The following is a 24,074-nucleotide window of genomic DNA, read 5'->3' on the forward strand; positions in this document are numbered from 1 at the left end:
TGTATTTAAAGACCTTGGGTCAGATCTTTGCTCAACCAGAAGTCACCATCTTATACCCTGGTAGCCTTGAACCTAATCTCTCTCTCTCTCTCTCTCTCTCTCTCTCTCTCTCTCTCTCTCTCTCTCTCTCTCTCTCTCTCTCTCTCTCTCTGTGTGTGTGTGTGTGTGTGCGCGCGCGCCTGTGCCTTTTAATGTGCCAACATTCTCCATGGATGCATGAGATTAGTTTAATCACAGGGTGGCTTGCTTGTCAGAACTGAAAGGGAGGAGGAAGCAGAAACAAGGGCATTAACAGAGACCTGTGAAGCTAGGCTTACAGGGTGCTCAGTCTGCCTCTCAGCCGGCAGGACCCTAATCCTCTCTCCAGGAGGCACACCCACACAAGTGACAGTCTCATAGGAGCACCTGGTTCCTTGGTAGTACTGCCAGTTCAGGAAGTGCCAGTCAACACTGTAGAGCCACAGACTCTCCAGAAAAGCAGCTCCAGAGAGGAGACACCACAAATCCTCCATCCTAGTGGAGCTGGCTCCAGATTTGCCTGGACCTGCCAGTACCACACAAACCTCTGGGGTCTACCCCTGGACCAAGCCCTGAGTAGTGGGAGCTACCCAAGGTCCTGGCCCCACACAGGCAAACAAGCAGAAAAGCTGAGAATCAAGCCCCAAGCTGACAGCCACTCTCCCTTCTGCCTCACCAGAGCACCACATGAAACAGAGTCAGAAGCTGGGCAGAAAATGAGAATATTATGCAACCATGGCTCTAACTAAGTGGCTCTTCTAAGATAAAATGTACCTTTCTAACTCTGCGCTTAGAACGGGAGAAAAATGGTCATAGTACCTTGGGCAGCTTCCCAATTTAGTGAGGGTCAGACCAAAGTTGCTTCCATGACCAACTCGGATGGCGGCACTAAAGCAGCCAGTATAAAAATTCTCTAGTCCAGTATGCTGCCCCACGCTTGTAGTCACAGCACTCAGCAAAGGGAGGTGAGGTTGTCATGGCACTGAGACTGGCTTCAGTTGCACAGAAGGCTCCAGACTAGCCTGCACTAGACACCCTATCTCATACGCAAAACACTCTCAGCTCCACAGTGCCCAGAGACAGAGAACCTCAGGTTGGCACGGGTACATGGGAGTAGATTGTCATGGGCTGGCCTCAGTCACCACCATTTCCAGGGCTAGTGTGGTTAGTGTGTAGCTAGGACGCTTTGAATGGGACTAACAGCAGAGGGAGAGATCGTCCGTCCCCCCCGCCCCAAGCTCTGTAAACCTTTTGGGGAGGAGACACAGTGCGAAGGGACAGCAGGAACAAGCAGGTTGTAATTGTTACCTGGACACAGCTCCTGGGGCTCAGGCTCAGTGTGGGAGAAGCTGTGGAGCCAGCTGCTCCCCCACCGTGGCCTCCTCACCATCCTGAGTGTGCCAGCTCGGGAGCCAGAAACAGTGAGCCTAGCAACAGCACCCACTGATCAGCCTGCTGGGGGAAAGGGGATGTGGAAGAGAGTGCCTGTGGGAGGACCCTGCTTCATGGTTTGGGTATTCAGAAAAGAGAGGTCAGAAATGCTGGGCCAGGGGCCGGGCGGTGGTGGCTCACGCCTTTAATCCCAGCACTTGGGAGGCAGAGGCAGGCGGATCTCTGTGAGTTCGAGACCAGCCTGGTCTACAAAGGGAGTTCCAGGACAGGCTCCAAAACCACAGAGAAACCCTGTTTCGAAAAACCAAAAAAAAAAAAAAAGAAATGCTGGGCCAGGTCAGCTGGGGGGGGGGGGTCAGGCCTGAGAATCTGTGGGGCACAGAGGTTTTCTGGAGATATGAGGGTACAAGGAGACAGTCTGAGCTGCAGGGTTAGAGGCTTAGAGGCAGGGCCAGCTCTTGCCACTCCCTTGTCCCTACACACCTGGTTCAAGCTACCTGTGATCTATAAGTGAATCCCAGTGCCAACTCTCACATCCCTAAAGCAGGGTTAAGGAGCAAGCTCACTTTTCTCACCTACATCCTTCACTGTCAGGGCCTTGCTGTGTCAGTGGGACAGTTTTTCCACAGAGCATCAGCCACCTTCCTCACTGGCAGTGGATGCCTGCCCTCAGTGGCCACTATCTCACTCCCTACTTTTCCCAAAGAAGCCCAGCACTCTGGTCTCCCTCCCTACCTCATCCCTTCTCCAGCTTGTCCTAGATTTTGGCAAAGAGCAACGTAAAAGGCAACCAGGCCCAACATACACTGGTAGTTGGGTGGCCAAGAGTGGGCAGGTGCCAACATGCTGTCTTACCCTGGGCCTCATACTGCCCAGCTTCAGCCCCTCTAAGACAGGACAAGGAGTCTAAGACAACATTTGCAAGCTCAGGGGTTCTTTCTATGAAGTGGCTAAGACCCTGGGTTCTAGCCAAGTGCTCCATCTACTACAGCTGACAGGTGTGACCTCGCCTGGCCAGCATCCAGCTGCTGGGTAAAGGGTGTCATTTAACCATGTCTTCTATGGACAGGGCTCAGACATAAGCGCCTCATCTCTGCCATCTGGCCAGTCCTGGGATCTCTGAGACTCAGATGTCATCCAAGGAGGAAAGAGGTTCCTCCGTTGATGCCCAGGGGCAAAGGCAGTGGGAGGTAATTCTGAAAGCCCAGACAGCTATAGTTACCACGCTGAGCTCAACCCACCTCATGGGTGACTAGCAGGCGTTTGTCACCACACCCCACATACACACACTAGAAAATGAGCCCTGGCTGCTGCCTATGCCCAGGTAGACAGAGGAAGGAAAGCTCTGAAATTCTGCTGATCTTACCATGGTTCTGGGGTCTTTCCTCAACAAATGCCAGCCAGCAGACAGTGCCCACTGCAGGCCCAGGCCCAGAGGTGCCATGTACCCTTTGGTTGCTGACCTGGCCTCCTGGATGAGCCATGTCAAAGTGTCACCCGGCTCCGGGAGGCACCCTAGGGCCATAGGGACAGCCCTGGGATCCATATTAATTTCAGCTCCATTTTAAAGGGGAGTTAAAATAAACACCGGGAATATTTATAAGGCAAATAAATCTAGCAGAAACAGCCCCTCCAAGTGTGAGCAGGGCCTCCCCCTCTGCCCCAGCCCAAGCTGATAAAATACAGAAATGCTACTGTAGACCCTCCAGGCTTATTTTGACTGCGCGGAGGAATGTAACATGTAAACACTGCCTCCCCTGCCGCACTGTTACAACTTGCATTAACAGCCTGGACAAAGCCGCATTTTCACAGAAGCATCGTACAGGGATATATCTCCAGCTTAATTTTTTTTTTTAAAAAAACCATTTCCTCACATAAATCATGTTCAGAACTAAACGGGTGACTGATGCACCACAAACACTTTTTTTCTTAAACAATAACATACCTAGATTCCATCTACATGAAGGAGCTTAAAAAAAAAACCCTAAATGTTTTTTTTCTGGAGAAAATAAATACTGCCGTTTTGTTCCTGACTAAACTATCTGAGGGCCATATCTTTTCAGCTGAGGCAGCCCCCCCCCCCAGCACACAGCCGCAGGGGAGAGGTCCCACTTCTGGACTAGTGGGGTTGGGCTTTGAGGGTGCACAGCATTGGGTCGGCTTACCAGAAACGGGGCCGACCAGAACTCAGAGAATTATGCCTTTAGAGAGAGCCCAGAAAGGAGCCTCAGACTAGACTAGAGATGGGAGAGTAGGGCCACTACAGCTTCAGTGCTGCTCATGTTGGGTCCGGCACAAAGAGCATTATGGGAAGATAGGAGAGGAAGAACCACCCAAAGAAGTCAGGGTGCAGGAAAACAGAGAGGGAGTGAAACAGGCTTAGTGGCAATGCCCAGCAGCAGCACTGCTTACAGACAGGCAGCAGGGGCTGCCAGCGAGCACCGCAGCAGCCCAGCTCCACAGACAAGGGCAACCAAGCCCAAGACATAAAAAAAACCACCCAGTCAGAGGTAGCTAAAAACCAAAGCAAACCAAAGACCAAGCTGGGGTGGGGCAGGCCCTTCTTCTTAAAAGTCATTAAGAGCAAAGAGAGGTCTAGATTACATCTAAAAGAGAAAGAAACCATTTGTACATCTATAAGTTACAAAGAATCTTTATGGTATATGACATGGGGCCGTCTCTGATATTTGAACCTGTTGGAAGATAAGGAAGAGATCAGGGTCGGAGACCCAACCAAATACAAGGCCAAGGTCCACAGGTTGATCCCCACATGGACACTCTGAACTTGATGTCCATTGAAAAGACATCCATGGAATCTGAATGTGTTCACTATAGCAGACAGACAAAGCTAGACCAGCAGACAGGGCTGGAGCTCAGCAGGGCAGTGCTCTGGGTGCAAAGCCCTGGGAAAGTCCAGATCCCCACACCTAGAAATAATTATGGCATAAAAGAAAATCATAATTGTTCTGACATAGGAATTAAAACCTTGGGTGGGAATTGATCAGTGGTAGGGAATTGATCGTTTGGCTAGGATGTGTAAGGGCCTGCATTTGAGCTCCAGCACCGCAAAAGATTAAAAAAAAAAAAAAAAAAAGGGCAAGGACTTGAGAGATGGGGCAGTGGCACTGCACACCTGGGAAGCTGAGGCAGTAGACTCACAAGTTTGAGGTCGCCTGGGCTGTAGGATGAGTTCCAGACCAGCAGGACTACAAGGTGAGACTGTCTCAAAAACCTAAAGAAATGCATAAATGTTTGAAAAAAGCAGAAGACAAAAGGCAGGAGCTGGACAGAGGGCTCAGTGGCTTAAAGTACTTGATGCATTTGACTCCAGCATTCATAGGGTGGCTATAACTATAACTCCAGTTCTAGGGGATCTGATGTCCTATTCTAACTTTTATGGGTACTAGGCATGTATATGCTATATATATATATACATGTAGACAAAACACTCATAGACATAAAATAAATATTTTTAGAATTTATTATTATTTTGTGTGCATGTACATCTGTGTGAGGATGTCAGAAGCCCTTGAACTGGAGTTATACAGGTGTGAGCTGCCATGTCAGTACTGACATCCAAACCCAGGTCCACTGGAAGACCAGACAGTTCTTCAACTCATGAGCAATCTCCCCAGTCCCTAATTTTTAAAATAATAATAATAATAAAAGACAAAAGGCAAATCACAGCTTGGTAACCCAGCGGAAGTCATTATGAATCAGTATGAGCTCATCCTCAGTCTGAGGGAGGGGCTTTAGACAGCAGCAAGTGCAGTCACACGTGGGAACGGGAAGACAGCCAATCCATTCTGTGTCTCCCAAAAAAGCAGACAATGCCCATGTTATGGGGATGAGGGAGAAGCAGGCAGCAGAGCATTAGGGACAGGATGCAGCTAGCCTGTCAGAAAAGGCTGCAAGCCCTTGGGCCCAGCTTTTCCGCTTCTAGAAAAGACGTCCTTATAGGTCTTATACTGTCAAGATCACTGTTGGTCAAATGTACAGGTGCAGCAACACTGGACCCTGGTGTACCACCAGTGGGAACATGGGAACACCACCACTGGAGACACCACCAGTGGGAACACCACCAGTGGGAACACCACCAGTGGGAACACCACCAGTGGGAACACCACCCGTGGGAACATGGGAACACCACCACTGGGGACACCACCAGTGGGAACACCGCCAGTGGGAACATGGGAACACCATCACTAGGAACACCACCAGTGGGAACACCATCACTAGGAACACCATCACTAGGAACACCACCAGTGGGAACACCATCACTAGGAACACCATCACTAGGAACACCACCAGTGGGAACACCATCACTAGGAACACCACCAGTGGGAACACCATCACTAGGAACACCATCACTAGGAACACCACCAGTGGGAACACCATCACTAGGAACACCACCAGTGGGAACACCATCACTAGGAACACCATCACTAGGAACACCACCAGTGGGAACACCATCACTAGGAACACCATCACTAGGAACACCACCAGTGGGAACACCATCACTAGGAACACCACCAGTGGGAACACCACCAGTGGGAACACCACCAGTGGGAACACCACCAGTGGGAACACAGTATTGGGCTACTGAAGGTAGAATCAGCACAATAAGCTAACAATTCCAATGCCAGGTATATACTCAAGAGAGTGGAAAGGAGGATTCAGACATCCATGTACCACCTTCCCAGGAATGCAATTCACACTGCCCATCCATGGAGGAGCAAATAAACAAACCGTGAGATGCTGGTGTATTATGATCAGCTGTAAAAAGGAGGAGGGGCCACAAAGATGGCTCCATGAGTAAAGGCACAAGCTGCTGAGGCTGATGACTTGTGCATGGACACACACACACACCACACACACACACACACACACACAAATAAAGCAAAAAAAGCTGGGTTTTTGTTTGTTTGTTTAAGGAAGAAGCAGCCAGGCATGAAGCATGCCTGTAATTCCAGAACCCAGTTTGTAGAGACTGGAGGATCAGAACTTCCAAGATAATCTTGCCTACATTATGAGTACAAAGCCAGACTAAGAATATGAGCCCTGTCTCAAAAGAAAGAGGCTCGGCCAGTGAGATGGCTCAGCAGGGAAAGGTGCTAACAACCAAGCTTAACAACCTGATCTTGACCTCTGGAACCCACAGGATGGAAGAAGAAAATCAACTCCTGTAAGTTGTTCTCTGACCTCCACACACACATTCTGGCATCTGTGCAGCCACACACCAAACAGTGTGGGCCTGATGAAATGGTTCAGTGGGTACAAGCACTTGCTGTGTCTAATCTGAAGAACCCACATAAAGGTGGAAGGAGACAACCAAATCCCAAATCACCCTTTGACTGCCACATGTGCACTGTGGCATGCACGTGTACATGCATGCACACGCGTGTATGCACACACATACACACACACAAAGATACCTACGTGTAATAACAAGTAAATTTTTATCCATTTAAAGGATCGTCACAGCCAGGCAATGGTGGTGCACACCTTTAATCTCAGTATGCGGGAGGCAGAGGCAGGTTGATCTCTGTGAATTCAAGACCAGCCTGGCCTACTAAGTGAACTGTAGGACAGCCAGGGTTACACAGAGAAACCCTGTCTCAAAACAACAACAGCAACAACAAGAACAACGAGCTTGGAGCTGGGGCTTTAGCTTCAAAGGTAGAGTGCTTGTCTGGCATTAGTGAAACCCTAGGTTCAATCCCAAACACCAGGGCTTTAGAGGTAGGATTTGCATCCACTGAAATAAGTCCAGTGCATACGTACATGTAACATCCTCATACCTGTGCAGATGCTCCAACATGCGCACAATATACACCTGCATTTGTGCACATATTTATAAGCATACATATGTGTACACATGCACACATACTCTCGCACCTGCCAACCACTGGGGTAATTTTTTCCACTACTATTTACTAGAGAAGGCACAACGCAGTGAATAGTTATCAGCCAAGCCTCTGTCACCCTCTTGTGGCCACTCTGGTCCCTGCAAGCAGGAAGCCTGCATCACACTGAGTCCAGTATCAGCTCTGGGCAGGCTGGTGCATTTGCACATGTGCCTTGCACACACTACTGTTCTCACCTTCACACCTGGTCATAGCGTGGAACATGCTCAAAGCACAAAGCAGACAGGAGAGATGATCAAGAGGGACCCAGTAGGGTCTGCTGCACCAAGGGACACTGCTGACAATCAGTGCCCTGTATAACAGCTGACTCGGTCTCTGTAACACTCATCACCTTCAAGACAGTCATAGGACACAGGGCGCCAGCAGTCCTGCAAAGCGGTCTAGAAAGGGCCATCTTTCCTTCTTTTAGAGGATGATCCCATGTCTCCAGTAGGATCAGAAAGCAGATATGCCACAAAACACACCCCAGGCCTTACGTTTTCCCAGGGGACTCCTTCAGCCAGAAGATATCATCACTTGTGATTCCATATTCCAGGGCTCCTTTGATCTGTGGAGAAAAAGAGAATTCATGTGACTAGACTGCCATTGGCATGTCCCTGGGGCTTCTGAAAAAGCAACCCTCATTCTACAGAAACAGCTCAATCCCATGAGGGGAGCTTTCCTATCTTCTATCCGTATCTTCAGGTTACAACCATCTGTGGGGATGGGAGATGACCCCATGCACACTCCCCAAGCATGCCACCCCTATCCAGAAAGGCAGGAGTGGCAACTCCATCCTCGTCACATTGATGCAGACAGAGGCATGCAGACTGCAGTATGGACTGAAGGCTTCCACAGACATGCAGACTGCAGTATGGACTGAAGGCTTCACAGACATGCAGACTGCAGTATGGACTGAAGGATCCCACAGACATGCAGACTGCAGTATGGACTGAAGGCTTCCACAGACATGCAGACTGCAGTATGGAATGAAGGATCCCACAGACATGCAGACTGCAGTATGGACTGAAGGATCCCACAGACATGCAGACTGCAGTATAGATTGAATGATCCCACAGACATGCAGACTGCAGTATAGATTGAATGATCCCACAGACATGCAGACTACAGTATAGACTGAAGGATCCCACAAACATGCAGACTGCAGTATAGACTGAAGGATCCCACAGACATGCAGACTGCAGTATAGACTGAAAGATCCAACAGGCATGCAGAGATTTCATGGTTCCTGGTTTTAAAGGAAACCTCTGCAGTCCTTAGCTGACACTAAGCTAATTAAGTAGACTCCAGTGGCCACACACGACAAAAAAGAAATGCTTCACAAAACCAGATCCCCAGCAATGAGAAAATCCCAGTGGGTGTTACCATATAAGTTACTTGAAATACTCTGCTTTCACCAAAAGACCTGAGCTATGTAAGAGGACAGAAACTGACTACTTTCAGATACAGCTGCAGGGAGCAGATACGGTGTGGCCACTGGAAAACAAGCTGGTGGTCTCCCAAAAGGGTAAGTCAAATGATCATGTGATCTAACTTCCACTATTTTTGGTTTAGTTTAGTTTTGGTTTTTTGAGACAGGGTGTCTCTGTGTACCAGAGCCCTGGCTGTTCCAAAACTCGCTTTGTAGACCAGGTTGGCCTCAAACCCACAGATATCCACCTGCCTCTGCCTCCAGAGTTTGGGGATCAAATGCTTGCACCACCAGGCCCAGCTCAGCTCTAACTTCCATTCTTTATAAAGACCCAAGGGAAGCAATAACAAACTCCATAAAAACTTTTACACCAGGCGGTGATGGCGCACGCCTTTAATCCCAGCACTCGGGTGGCAGAGGCAGGCAGATCTTTGTGAGTTTGAGGTCAGCCTGGTCTACAGAGTGAGTTCCAGGACAGGCTCCAAAGCTACAGAAAAACCATGTTTCAAAAAGCCAAAACAAAACAAAACAAAAAAACCTTTACATGGATGTTCATAGCACATCATGGTTTGTAACAGCTAAAAAAGGAAGCAGCTGAGATACTGACTGATGGACAGCTAGATGAACAAAAGGTGGCGTTTGCACAAATGGAATATTATTCAGCCGTCAAAAGGAGGATCTGATCCATCAGTGAATAAACACTGAGCACATCATGCTGGTGAGATGAGCCATCAAAATACACACACAGCATATCCTTGCTGAGGCACCTGAGTCTAGAAACCAGGGGAGCTGTGGCAAGGCATCAACTTGAAATTTTGAAAAGGATCTGGAAATGGAGGGGTATAGGAGAGGGCAACTCTGAATGTACTAAAATCCATTGTGCCTCACAGAGAGAATTTTGGTAAGTGAATTCTATTTCAAACTTGTAGAGTGGGAGGAAGAGGAAGGTGAAGAATAAGACTGAAGTCCTGGAGAGCCTGGCATTGGAAGTTAAAGAGAAAAGCAATTGACAATGGGGGCTTGGAAGGAGGAACACAGGGTCAGGTGTAATGTCAAACACTCCAGTCACAGGGACCAGGTATGATGTCACAACTACTCTGGAGGCTGACATGGAGGGTCTCTGGAACCCAGGTATTCAGATCTAGCCTGGACAACACAATTAGACACTAAGGGGAGGAAGAAGGAGGACACTGGGTGAAGGGAGACAGGCCCCAGGAGGCTGCAGTGTGGAGTGACCCTGAGGCATTGCCATGAGGCGGGGCGGGGGAGGGGATGGAACCTGAAGATCCATTTCAGCAGGGTAGATTCTGAGAGGCCTGGAAATAGGACAAGAAAATTGCAGCAGAATGAGGGTAGAGGGCCCAGGTAAGGGCCACCGCAAGCCACTCACTTGTGTGGGGTACTTCGGTCGCCCTCCTGTAGCGATGACTATGTGGTCAGCTGAAAGCAGCGTCTGAGGATAAACAGAGAACCGTGGGTCAAACTGCATGTTCAGCTAACAACAGGCACGGAATGCCTGCGGGTGGCTGGGTAGTGGTTCCTGCGGTCCCTACTGTGCAGTGGAGGTGCTCTGCCCATATCACTAAGTCTCACAGAACAGGGATCTCACAATGTCCCCAGAACAGGCAGGAGGGGCAGTGAGGTGTTCCAGCTCCAAGCACTTCACAGTGCAGAAGGCCTTTGCGAACACTATGCCTCTTCAGAGCCTACAAACACTGTAGGAAGGGAGCGATTCTCATCTTTGTCATCACCCTAAGCTGCAGGAAAGCCAGCCATGACATCTGAGCTACTTAACAAGGGGAATGTGTAGCTGAAATCTGATCTAACTCACGCTAGGGAAGCTAGGTAATGCCACTGAGCTACATCCCCAGCTCTGTTTGAACTGTTTGTGTTTGTGTGTGTGCATGTGTCTCTGTGTGTGCATGCATGTGTCTGTGTTTCTATGTGTTTCTGTGTATGCACATGTGTCTGTGTGTGCAGATATCTGTGTGCATGCATGTGTCTGTGTGTTCATGTTTCTGTGTATATGCATGTGTGTGCATTGTGTGTATATATCTGTGTGTGCATGTTTCTGTGTGAGTGTGCATGTCTGTATGTGTGTGTGTACATGTGTCTGTGTATGCAATAATCTGTGTGTGTGAAGAATGTGTCTGTGTGCTCAAGAATGCATGTCTTGCATGCACATGTGTCTGTGTGTGCGTGTATGTGTGTCTGTGTTGGGGAGACATGGTCCCACTATTCATCTTAGGTCTGGTCTGGGACCCAAGATCCTGCTTCTGCCTCCCTAGTGCTGGGATCTCAGGCTGTGACCTGTGCACCAGCTCTGAAGAAGTGTGACCTCAAAGGCTATTAACACCAGAACAATACCCAGACCTACAAAGCTGGGATCTGGGGCCAGAGGAGCCATAAGAGGCAGGCCAATGGACACTTACCGTCTTCCCACCTTTATCAACACCGCAAACTGTGTGCTTGTCGACAAAGCTGGCTTTGACGTTAAAGTACTTGACTTTCCTGAAATATAAAAGTAAGATTTTATTTCATTTTTTGAGACAAGGTCCCATGTGTTCTAGGCTAGCTTCAAATTCACTCTCCTGGTTAGGGTTTCTATTGCTATGGAAACACATGACCAAATGCAACATGTGAAGGAAAGGTCTGCTTATCCATCACATCACTGTTCCTCACTGCAGGAAGTCAGGGCAGGAACTCAGACAGGGCGTGACCCTGGAGGCAGGGCTGATGCACTAGCTGTGGATGGTGCCGACTACTGGCTTGCTCAGCTTGCTCTCTTTCTTGCTTTTGGTTTTCGAGACTGGGTTTCTCTATGTGGTTCTGGAACTCACCATGTAGACCAGGCCTCACAGACATGCCTGCCTCTGCCTCCTGAGTGCTGGGATGAAAGATGCCACCACACCCTGCCCTTCAGTGTGCATTGTTATAGAACCTAGGGTCACTAACTCTCAGATGGCACCACTTACAAAGGTCTGGGCCCTCCCTCATCAATCAGTAATTAAGAAAACATCCTACAAGCTTGCCTACAGCCTGATCTTATGGAGACATTTTCTCAATTGAGGTTCCCTCCTCTCAGATGACTCTAGCTTATGTCAAGTTGACACAAAACCAGCCAGCACATGCACTACGTAGCCAAGGATGACTTTGAACTCCTGATATTCCTGCCTCCACCTCCACAGTGCCGGTAAACCCAGGATTACAGGCACCACCACACCTGTCTCTAAGAGTCAGGCTCTTTAAACATTTCCTCCGCAGACTAAGCCTCTAGGGCTGGTCAGACAGACAGTGCCATGTGGGCCCCCAGGAGGAAGACTCTGGAACTTGGCATCATACACATGAAAAATAAGTAAACACATGCAAAGATTTTTTTTTTTAATAAAAGAACAAAAAGGAAACAAGAGCTCTGACCCAGGGCCAGCTGCCTGTGGCCCTAGTGTGACAAGTGTGAGTGGGAATCGCGCTGGAAAACAAGAACCCTTTGCTTGGCACTCTGGTTCCCTGAGACATGGCGACCACAGATGGCAAGACAGCAACAGAGCCATGACTGACACCATCCTGAGAGCCCTAAACTATGACTAGCAGGGGAGGGACCCAGGGAAGCTCCACGGGGAACTGAAGTGTCTACCATATGTGTATCACCTCTGCACCTAAAAGCACCAAGAGGCCAAGAGAGCAGGCACGGTGAGGCTGTGGCACGGTGGGGCGGGTATTTGGTGAGCAGAGTGACCCGTCCTCCTGTCTGAAAGGCCCCATGGTAGTGGCAGAGTGACCTGTCCTCCCGTCTGAAAGGCCCCATGGTAGTGGCAGAGTGACCCATCCTCCTGTCTGAAAGGCCCCATGGTAGCAGTAAATATCAGTGTCCAGGTGCCTCTCCATCACCTTCTTCACTCACCCCGACAATCAAGGAACAGCCTCACAACACAGACACACGATACCCTTGCAGCACTGAAGAGATGGCTCAGTAGTTAGGAGCACTGGCTGCTCTTCCAGAGGAGGGGGTTTGAGGCCCAGCACTCATATGGTGGCTCACAACCATCTGTAACTCCAGTTCCCAGGGTCCCAACACCCTTTTCTGACCTCTGAAGGTAACAAGCATACAAGCGATGCACAGATATACAGGCAGGCGTGTACATGCGTACACACACACACACACAGAATTGTAAACACCCCCTGCCCCTCATGATCTGCTGCCACCTGACTTAGGGCTCACCAGCTTCTATCCTCCAAACTGTGGAGGACCGCAGTGGCTGTCTAAGGAATGCAGGGCCCATCAGTCCAGTCACATCCACAGGCTCAGGCCTGAAGCCTCTATTGCCTGTTTCACCCTCTTCCCTGGCTCCAGCCATCCAGCTAGCCTGTCTCTTCATTGCTGTCATTTCCTCAGTTCCAGGCCTCTCAGGCACCCCCCCTTCCCACAGCACTGACCCATCTCTGCCCTACTGAGGCCCAAGGACCCTCACGTTATCACTGCCAGGGGCTGCGCTGCACAGTGAATACGTTCACAGGTAGAATGACTGCAAGGGCCAGGAGGGTGGTCCTCCCAGGGCCACATCACTGGGCCACTGAGACCTGGGGGTTTCAGTACCTGTCCTGAAGTTGGACTCGGTGACCCCAGTTCAAGGACTTTACATGGTTTTGCACAGCTTCTGCCATTTTCTTCCTGTCGACACACACAAAAACCCATGAGATCCACAGCAGCAGAGATGGCTGCAAAGTTCATTCAGGCAGTAAAAGAAAACTCAGGAATACTGAGAAATAGAGGCGTGGTTATTTTACTTTCTGTTATTTTTGGGGGAGGCCAGGGTTTTGCTAAGTAGCTAAGGCTGGCTTCAAACTTAAGATCCCTGTGTATCAGCCTCCTGAGTCCTGGACAACAGGCACACTGCCACACCCGGTTTGCGGGTGTGTTTAAAGGGCTGGAGCCTGACCCTCCCCATCTGGGGTTTCCCTGCCTCTGACCAGGGTTTGGGGCTATAGAATCCTGGGCTCTCTCTACCTGGGGAATTTAGCATGTTCTTCCTCCAGTGACCACCAAAAGTGTCTGAAGAGTGCAAACTATCTCAGCTGTCCCCTCCCCCCAAAGCCAGAACTAGAGCTGCTCCCTGGGATAAGTGGTGGACAGAAAATCTCCCTTTCAAGGGGACCCCACAGCAAGGGTTCCTCACCAGTTGTGCTGGATGGGCTGGGCTACCTCCCAACCATAGTGGTGAGCATCTTTGACCATGCCCCCCAGCAGGGCAGCCTGATGCATCAGCTTCTTAGGTATGCAACCCACATTGACACAGGTGCCACCGAGGCCCCATTTGGTACCTGGAATATCAGAAAAAGCATGTATGTGTATGTACACATGTGTAGCTGGAGGCTTTTTTGGGTCCTGCCCAGTCCCATAGCCACTTATAAAATAATCACTCAAGGGCTTGATATTAATTATAATTGTCTAGCTGATGGCTCAGGTTTATTAGCTCTTAATTTAAATTAACCCATTTCTATTAAACAATGTATTGCCATGTGGCCCGTGGCATACCAGTGATGCTCTGGCTTCTTACTCCTCCAGTGGCTGCTGGTGTCTCCCCCAACTCCGCCTTCTTTTTCCCTGTATCTCTGTTTGGATTTTCTGCCTAGCTATATTCTGCCCTGCCATAGACCAAAGTAGCTTTATTCATCAATCAATAAAAGCAACACATATTCACAGCATGCAGAAGGACATCCTACATCACGTGTGTGCGCACGCGAGTGTGTGTGTGTGTGCATGTGTGTGTACATGTCTGTATATGTGTGCTTCAGGGGACACGCACATGTGGTCTTTACACATACACATACCAGGGGGGTGTTCAGTCACAGAATCGCCCAGGCCCTGGTAGGAGTGGATTTGACTTCCCATGTAAGGGAATACAAGAGGCTTCTATTCCACAGGCTCAGAATGCCTTAAAGGGGTTGCTATTTTGTGACTTGAACTTGTCTCAGGGAAGTCTTCCCACATGGATTTGTTCCCTATATATATATATTCAGTCATTTAAAAAATTTTTGAACATTTTATTTATTATTTTTGTAAATATGGGTGTTTTATGTACATGTATGTGTGTAAACTACATGGATACAGTGCTCATAGACACCATAAGAGGGTGTCAGATGCCCTGGGACTGGAGTTAGAGCTGGTTATTAGCCACCAGGTGGTACTGGGAACCAAACCTCAGTGCTCTGGAAGAGCAGCCAGTGCTCTTGACCATTGATCCATTACTCCAATAGCACTCATCAGTCATTTTTAAAATAACAATTTGATAGAAATGTTTGCATGTTGAGCAGCACACTCTAGGGAGATTGTGGGCAGTGGAGACTGGAAGACTCGGTGTAAGCTGAATGTGAGCTGTGTCCCTACCCTGTGCCCTTCACCTACCTTGGGGAGAGGGCTCCACATAGTCAGCCACTGCCACCTTCCTTCCCAGCTGAGCAGCTGAAATGACAGAGACATCTGCAGGTGAGCAGAGCAGGAAACTGGCATGGAGCTTCCCATGAGGCCCAGGTGGAGGCAGGGGTCCAGGCCAACATCTGAACACAGATGACAAGGGTGAGCTGTTCCTTCTCCTTCTCCATGCAGGTGCCCCCCAGCTTTGCACCTGCCCTTCCTGGTACCCACCCAGCTTGCTGCCTGCAGGCAGGAGCCCTCCAGCTTCTTTGCGGACTGCAGCCTTCACACCACCCACTGAGGCAGTGCTAGGACGGGTGTCCCCTGCCAGAGTCCCTGCTCCCACCTACTGTAGGCTTGGGTGTTCAGTGTAAGCCCAGTCCCCGCCCATGTCAGCCTCGCTAGCCACCGACAGAACGGCCATGACAGACAAGTAACGCATGTCAGCCAGAGAGGAGGTGGGGAACTGGAGCAGTACAAAGGGGAGGGAAGTCCTGAGACACACTATATCATGAATGAACATAGATGACATCACAGCCAGTCAAAGAATCAAAAGATCACAGATGACCCCACTGATATCAAGTGTTAAGAACCCACTAAAACAGGAAGTAGATAGCGATTACAAGGGTCAAGGAGGAGAAGGGATGAAGGCATGGACAGGGTGATTGTGAATGAGTATGCAGTACCCAGGGGGAGAAAAAAGTTCTAAACCTGTGGCTGTGGTTATGCAACCCTGTGAATACACAAACCATAAATAACTCACTTTACAGGTGTGGACAGTGAATATGTCACATGTCTCAATTATACAGTGATTAAAAATGAGACTCTTGGGATAAATAAGGCAAAAGATGTGACTTGCCTTGCTGGTTGACTTTTTTGTCACCTTGACACAAGCTAACGTCATCTGGGTAGCAGAACCTCAACTGAGAAAATGCTTCCATCAGACTGGCCAGGCTGTGGGATATTTCTTGATTAATGATTGCGGAGGATCCGACCCACTGGGGTTAAGCCACCCATAGCCAGGTGGCCCCAGGGTGTATAAAGAAGCAAACTGAGCAAGCCTCAGGAATAGCACTACTCCATGGCCTCTGCTTCAGGTCCTGCCTCCAGGTCCCTGTCTTGAGCTCCTGCCCTGAGCTTTCTTAACTACGGACTGTAATATAGAAGTATAAGCCAAATAAAAAACAACAACAACAAAAAAAACCCTTTCTTCCCAATTTCCTTTTTTGTTTGTTTGTTCGTTTGTTTCTCAAGACAGGGTTTCTCTGCGTTTGCTTGAGGTTCTGATTCTTTACTACAGTGTTAGAATCTTGGTGCACCCGTCTCATGTGCTGTAACTTAGTCTTCTCAATGTTTATTTTTATTCCAAGGTTTTCACTGACTTCCACCACTCTACAAAGGCCTGCAGCTCATTTGGACTTTCAGCAAGTAGTGCTGTATCGTTGGTGAAACGTGGGTCTATCTCGGAGGAAACCTCATTTCAAAGGAGGGAACTATTTCAGAAACCAAGAAGCAGATAGGGATTGCCAGGGTTGCATTCCAGGCATTAGGAAAGGTTTGGTCAACAAGAGACATAACGACAACAACAAAATTACAAATTACAGGCATATGAGACACTTGTCTTGAGCTGCCTTCTTTACAGCTCTGAAACCTGGACAATGAAACGCTCCTCAGAACAGCAGCTGAATGTGTTTGAGATGGCGTGTCTCAGGAGGATTCTAGGTGTCACATGAAGAGATAGGCTGTGTGACAATGACATTAAGAAGCATCTCCATCTACAGAAGGAAGTAAACTACAGGATACTGATGTGGGATTCCCCTCTGTACACTATGAATATGTTCTATTACTATTGGTTAATAAAGAAGCTGTTTCGGCCAATGGCTTGGCAGAGTAAAGCTAGGTGGGAAATCCAAACAGAGATACATGGGAAGAGTAGGTGGAGTCAAGGAGATGCCACATAGCTGCTGGAGGAAGCAAATGCCATGTGGCAGTTGAAGAAGCAAGAGGTAACAAACCACGAGCTTCATGGCAAAACATAAATTAGTAAAAATGGGTTAATTTAAGATGTAAGAGCTAGCTAGAAATACACCTGAGTCATTGCTCAAACAGTGTTGTCATTAATATAGTTTGTGATTATTTGGGTCTGGGCAGCCGGGAAACAAATAAGCAGCCTCTGTTTGGCCATGTTATGAGAATGAACGATGGCAGATATACAAAGATAGCACTGCTTGGAGGAGGACATGGGATAAAGCAAAGAAGAAGGTCCAAAAAATGCTGGATGGATGACATAAAGGAAGACTGTGGAACCCTGGGTATGACAGTAACACAAGCATCTAGGACTGCCCAGGACAGGAACAACTGGAGAACCAACATAAATGGGCTGCCCATGCGTGTGTAAGCATTGCCAGGGCATAGATGATGGTGGTGATGATGATGATGATGATGATAGTGGTGGTGGCAGTGGTGATGTTTCTCTGTGTAGCCTGGCTGTTCAGGAACTCACTCTGTAGACCAGGCTGGCTTTGAACTCAGAGACTTCCCTGCCTTAGCTTCTCGAGTGCTGGGATTAGAGGTGTGTGACACCACTTCTGGATCCCAACTATCTTTTGATCAGAATGTTTTATCATAGCAATAGAAAGCAAACTAGAAACAGAAACAAGTATCAAGATTGTGAGCTACTGCTGTGAAAACCTGACCATGTTGTAGGGGATTGTGGGAGTGTTTGAAACTTCCAGCTGGAAAGTGTCAAATGAGAGTTTAAATGGCTGTCCGTGGGAGCTTGGAAGATAAGAGTGTGAGGAGAAATGCACAAAGTGGAAGCCTGTCTTATAATGCTTCAGAAGGAAGTTTGAAAGTCCCTCAAAGACTATCAGGTTGTTAATGTGATATATCTGAATTAAGACTCCATGGCTTTGGATCAGTTGGAGATGAAGAATCAGATGTGACTAAGAAGAGACCAGCACTGCTAAAGTGAAACCTTTGCTTTACTAGGACAGTCAATGCTGGTCCACTGGAGCTGAGAAATCAGCTAAGAGACCAGCAAAAATCTTCCAGAAGTGTTTCCTATGGATCGGCATTCAGAAACTGTGGTCCAAAGGGGCCAAGGCTCCATCTCAAGCTGATAGCCAAACTTGGCAATGTATAAGAGTATGCCACATAGTATGGGGGACTGAAGGAGTCATGGAGAGAAGTTGAAGTGTGGCACCATGTGGCAGAGTCAGTCTCTTAAGGGAGGGATATCATGAGGCCACTGGTGAGGGCGCAGCCTCAGTTGTCGTCAATATCTTAGCAAACTGGAGATGCCATGGCCATGGGATGACTGCCAAGGACAGCAGCAGGGGTGGAGTGGAGCTGACCTAAGACTACAAGAAGACCTATGGGTGTTGTGGAGGCTGGAGCTGGAGAGGTGGAGCTGCCATCTAGAGTGAGCCCCAGACCTTGAACAAAGAACTACAGAATTTGATTTACTCTGCTGGATGTTGGTTCTGCTTTGATCTAATTGTAACTGTGCCCAGGTTCTCTCCTCTTGGAATAATAAATATATAATTTTTTTTACAGGAGCCCACAGTTGAGAGACTTTGAACTTTTAAAGAGATATTGGAGTTTTAAAGAGACCTTGGGCTTTTAAAGTATTGACATTTTTAAAGACCATGGAGCTTTTAAAGTTGTGTTAATTTTTATATTGTGATACTAACATGAGATTATGGAGATAACAGGAAAGTTTATGGTTGAATATCTTTTTGTGTCAGAATGACAAGGGGTCAATTATGCTGGTTAGTTTTGTCAGCTAGAATCATCTGGGGGGGAGCCAGTAAGCAGCATTCCTCAATGGCCTCTGCACTAGCTGTAGCCTCCAGGTTCCCGCCTAGAACCGCTGCCCAGTTCCCTCGGTGATGGACTGTGACGTACAAGCCAAATAAATCTTTCCTCCCCAAGTGGCTTTCGGTTAGAGTTCAACACAGCAGTAGGAAACAAACCAGAAGACTCACACACTCAAAACTGTAAAGCAGGCAATGAGGGCACACCTGTAACCCCAGCACTTCAGAGGCATAGGCAGGATTCAGAATCTGAGGTCAGCCTGGGCTACAAAATGGGACCCTGTCTCAAAAAATTACTTACTTTTAATTTTACTTATTTATTTGGTTTTCTGAGACAACGTCTCTCCATTATGTATCTCTGGCTACCCTGAAACTCACTATGTAGACTAGGCTGGTCTCTAATTCACAGAGATCAAACTGTCCCTACTTCCTAAATGCTGGGATTAAAGGAATACACCACCACACCCAGCAAAAATGTTTTAATTGATTTAGTGAGTGTGTGTGTGTGTGTGTATGCATGTGCAGCACATGCATGCAGATTCCCATGGAGACCAGAAGATTTTGGGTCCCTTGTAACTGGAGTTACAGGCAGTTGTGAGCCTACTAACATAGCTGCTGGGAACCAAACCCAGGTCCTCTGCCATAGCAAGTGCACTTGGGAAGTTGAGGAAAAAGGATCAGGAGTTCAAGGCCAGATTCGCTATATACTAAGTTCCAGTCCATCCAGGGCCACATTGGAAGCTGTCTCACACAAAACAAAGCAAGGGGAAAGGAAGCTGGGAATAGGAATGGGCTGAACTGTATCCTCCCTGCTAAAAATTTTTTTTTTTTTTTTTTTTTTTGGATTTTTTTGAGACAGGGTTTCTCCGCAGCTTTTGGTTCCTGTCCTGGAACTAGCTCTTTTTTTTTTTTTTTTTTTTTTTTTTTTTTTTTTTTTTTTTTTTTTTTAGTTTTTCGAGACAGGGTTTCTCTGTGGTTTTGGAGCCTGTCCTGGAACTAGCTCTTGTAGACCAGGCTGGCCTCGAACTCACAGAGATCCACCTGCCTCTGCCTCCTGAGTGCTGGGATTAAAGGCGTGAGCCACCACCGCCCGGCCCTGCTAAAATTCTTATGTCAGTCACAACCCTCAGTACCAAGGAGTATGACTGTTTGGAGGAATTGCCATGGTCTGTGGGAGCTGGACATCGTAATAGCCTGAACTGTGTTGATGGGGAATATTATTTTCAGGTGTATGACTTTTGTTTATGCTGCATTTGCTTAACTGTGTTAAACTGTTACTGTGCCTCTCTAAAGCACCTGATGGTCCTAATAAAGAGATGAATGGCCGATAGCGAAGCAGGAGCAAAGATAGGTGGGGCTGACAGTAGAAGGAGACCTGAGAACAAAGAGCAACAAGAGAACAAGGAGAGGAGGACGAGGGGTCAACCACCCAGCTACACAGCAAGCCACAAAGGAAGAAGTAAAGAAAGGTATACAGAAATAGAGAAGATGAGAGCTCAGAGGTGAGAGGTAGTCTGGTTAATTAGGCTAAGAAAAGCCGACAAGGAAGAAACCAAACTAAGGCTGGGCATTCATAACCAAGAATAAGCCTCTGTGTGTGATTTATTTGGGAGCTGGGTGGTGGGCTAGTCAGAAGTCAAAAGAGTAAAACACCACACAACACTGTCTCTACCCTCACACACCCAGATCCATGTGAGAGTCTGAGCCTTCAGTACCAAGGACTATGACTATATTTGGAGATAAAGTTAAACTAGGTCACAGGGTGGTCCCTTGTCCAAATGATTAGTGTTCTGTAAGGAGAGATTAGGGTACAGATACAGGGGATCAACGCAAAAACATGAGAAGACCCGATCTATCAGCCAAGGACAGAAGCCAGAAGGAGCCAGCCCTGCTGACGCTTTGGTCTTAGACTGCTGGCACCCGGAACTGTGAGTACAAGGCTGTAGTTATGCAGCCCACACAGACTGCGCAGAGGCATCAGGGACAGTCACCATCCTCATCACGGTACAGGGTTCACAGATACACCCACCTGTCAGACTGCTCACTTGATTCTTATTGATTTAATTATTTACTTTGAAACAGGGTCTCACTGTTACCCAGGCTGATCTCAAGCTCCTAGACTCAAGTGATCCTCCTGCCTCAGCCTCTTGAATAGCTAGAATCACAGCTATTCATGACCAGGCCCAGCCTTAAGTTATCCACTTTAAATATGTACTGGTTTATTGTCGGTAAATTGTATTTCATTAAAGTGAGACTCCACCTCAGAAATAAAAACAAAAATATGGGGCTGAAGAGAGAATGGTCAAGAGAGCAGACTGCTCCTGCAGAGGACCTGAGTTCAGTCCCTGACACTCATGTAAGAAAGCTCAACACTGCTGATAGCTCCAGCTCCAGGGGTCTGGTACCCTCTTCTAGACTCTGCAAGAGGGGCTGGAGAGATGGCTCAGCGGTTAAGAGCACTGATTGTTCTACCAGAGGTCCTGAGTTCAATTCCCAGCAACCACATGGAGGCTCACAACCATCTCTAATAGGATCTGGTGCCAACTTCTGGCCTGTAGGGACACGTGCAGGCAGAACATTGTATACATAATAAATAAAAAAAGAATACACTCTGCAAGAACCTGCATTCATAATCACATATCCCTATATAGAGACATACACATTTAATTTAAAAATAATTTGAAATAATAAATTTAAAAATAATAATTTTTCCTTTAATCCCAGCACTTGGGAGGCAGAGGTAGGCGGATCTCTGTGAGTTCGAGACCAGCCTGGTCTACAAGAGCTAGTTCCAGGACAGGCTCCAAAACCACAGAGAAACCCTGTCTCGAAAAACCAAAAAAAAAATAATAATAATAATAATTTTAAAATAATAAAAATAAATTTAGGACAAAAATGAGGACAGGACCATTCCACTCTGAGGAGAGACCACACTCAGGATCTGCATGGATTCTGATTTAGAGGAGACATTGTTCCATAGCATTTGCTTCTGGATATATGGCCTATCTTCACAGTGCCCCAACACAGCAGACAGGACACAAATTACGAAATACATACCTTCCTTGGCACAAGCCAGGCCACCGGATCCCCCACCAATCACCAAGAGATCGAAGCTCTGCTGCCCTGCAGAGGAGAAACAAAAGGTAAGAAGGTGCCGGAGCCAGCCTGACCTTACTCTGAAGGGCCAGCAGCTCTGTACAGTTCGACGTGGTACAAAGCTTATCAGGACGGGGAACCCTATCCTGGGGCAGTTGGGGTGACCACACTGTCTGCACAAATCAGAAACCAGCGTGTGGTTAGGCTGGCTATCAGCGTGTGGACAGGCTGGTTGTCAGGGTATGCAACCATCTTTGCAGAGAATCTCCCTGACTCCCAAAAGGTGTCTCAGAACCTAAGACTTCACCCAGCGTCCTGAGACAGGCAGAACAAAAACATTCTCATTCAGTCTACAGGCCTTTCAGTGGTAAATGTGACTCTGCATTATAGCAACCAAGAATATCTACGTAGCCCCTCTCATATAGGAGTCAAGGGCCCATTCAGTCACGAGTCTCAGAGCCACCCTCTGACCTCCATATATGTGCCAGGAGCATGTGTGCACCCACACCCATGAACACACTAAATAAATACATAAATCAAATGTAAAAATAATAGTTTTAAGAGGCCACACCTGTCTTTGTATCCATCCTAAGTAAGTAAACAAGGCTGCAGAGAACCCTGGGGTTCCCATACCCCTCAAGATCACTCCCTGCACCCCACTACAGGAATACACAGCTGGAGGTACGAGGTGGCCCATGGTTTGCAGCCCCACAACTGAATCTACCCCAGGCTCATGTTCTGAAAAAGCCTGAATGGTTACAAGTTATTTGATGGCTTTGATGAGATCCTAGAGAAAAAAGATTAAGTTGCCACTCAGTCCTAGAGAAGACCAGAATGACAGGCAGGGACAATTTGTCCCCTCTCTTGCTTTTGGGTGATAGGGGGGATCCTATATCTTGACTCTGGAAAAGGTTCCTACCTTCCATTGCTGACACCTGTCCTTCCTGTTGCCAGAGCAGGGCTTCTGTTGGGCCACCCTTCCATGAGGCCCTACGCTGTGCTCTCTGCCTGTTTGCTATCAAGCGACTGGTAACGCTGGCTTATCATGGACCACTTGCTTTCCCGCTGTGCACACCCAGGAGCCTCCCCTCTGATAAACACTTGGAAGAAGCCCACAGTGGAAGTTCACGAGGGTCAATACTGGGAAGGGTATGAGAAGCCTGCTGGGGGCAGGGGATGCTGTCCTACAGAGGACAGCCGAGGGAGCAGATGTCACAGGACACCTCACTTAGGTGATGGCTTCCTGGAGGCAACCCTCATATGCTGGCCTTCACTCACTGTGGTTACGCCACTCCCCCTGCCCAGGCCTCATCCCCAGGGCATGTCTTTCCTTCATCTATGCCTCCTAACCCACAGTGTTCTGGAACAGTGAGTAGAAGCAGGGATCTAATGGACGTGACAAGGTCCAAATGAAGAGCTCTGATAAAGCAACAAGGTTCCCTTAGATGGGCTGACCACCCAGAGGAGTCACCTCCGGTGGGGAGTCCTGTACAGCTGTTCAGAGGATGCCAACAGTCTTGTATGGGTAACGTAGCACACCCCCACCCCTAGCTGGAAAACATGGGTGTATTCTTGCTCCTAAAGAACACTCTCAAGCCTGGAGGGGACTCAGAAGTGGTGTGTGGAGTCATGTGACAAATAGCCTCTTCCCCAGACCCCCTAGGATCTTCACCCCAGCAAAGCTCTGAAGTCCAGGATCCTCAGGGCAGTGGTACCTCCTGCCCACCTGAAAACAAATCCCAGACCACAGGGGGCTCCCAGGCTTGTGAGCACAAGGAAGCTCATCTACAGATTTTAAAACATTTTTCCTTAGATTTTAGTTATTTTTATTTTATGTTTATGTGTGTTTGCATGTATGTCTGTGTACCAGAGGCCAGACAAAGGCACTGGATCCCCTGGGAATGGACAAATGGGTGCTAGGAATTGAACTTGGGTCCTCTGGAAGAACAGTCAGTGCTGAGTCATCTCTTTTATTGTCACTATGCAAAGTGGTGGTGCCC

General features: G+C 48.1%; 1 protein-coding gene across 2 annotated transcripts in view; it reads right to left on the reverse strand.

Annotated features, from left to right (window-relative positions):
* The window catches only part of Txnrd2 (thioredoxin reductase 2), a 52,084-nt gene that overhangs the window by 26,634 nt on the left and 1,376 nt on the right, over positions 1-24,074 (reverse strand). The window contains exons 1-8 of one of the 2 annotated variants that reach the window (XM_057765104.1): positions 22,994-23,043; positions 22,036-22,101; positions 15,152-15,208; positions 13,923-14,067; positions 13,343-13,417; positions 11,181-11,259; positions 10,139-10,201; positions 7,814-7,884 (exon numbers count right to left, since the gene is read on the reverse strand). In XM_057765104.1, the coding sequence (XP_057621087.1) occupies positions 7,814-7,884; positions 10,139-10,201; positions 11,181-11,259; positions 13,343-13,417; positions 13,923-14,067; positions 15,152-15,208; positions 22,036-22,101; positions 22,994-23,000 (563 nt within the window). In that variant the 5' untranslated portion in view covers positions 23,001-23,043. Of the gene's footprint in view, positions 1-7,813; positions 7,885-10,138; positions 10,202-11,180; positions 11,260-13,342; positions 13,418-13,922; positions 14,068-15,151; positions 15,209-22,035; positions 22,102-22,993; positions 23,044-24,074 lie in introns of those variants that run through there. The other variant, XM_057765103.1, reaches the window with a different exon arrangement.

The sequence above is a fragment of the Chionomys nivalis genome, chromosome 3 (genome assembly GCF_950005125.1).
Source record: "Chionomys nivalis chromosome 3, mChiNiv1.1, whole genome shotgun sequence".
In the NCBI taxonomy this organism is placed as follows: Eukaryota; Metazoa; Chordata; class Mammalia; order Rodentia; family Cricetidae; genus Chionomys; species Chionomys nivalis.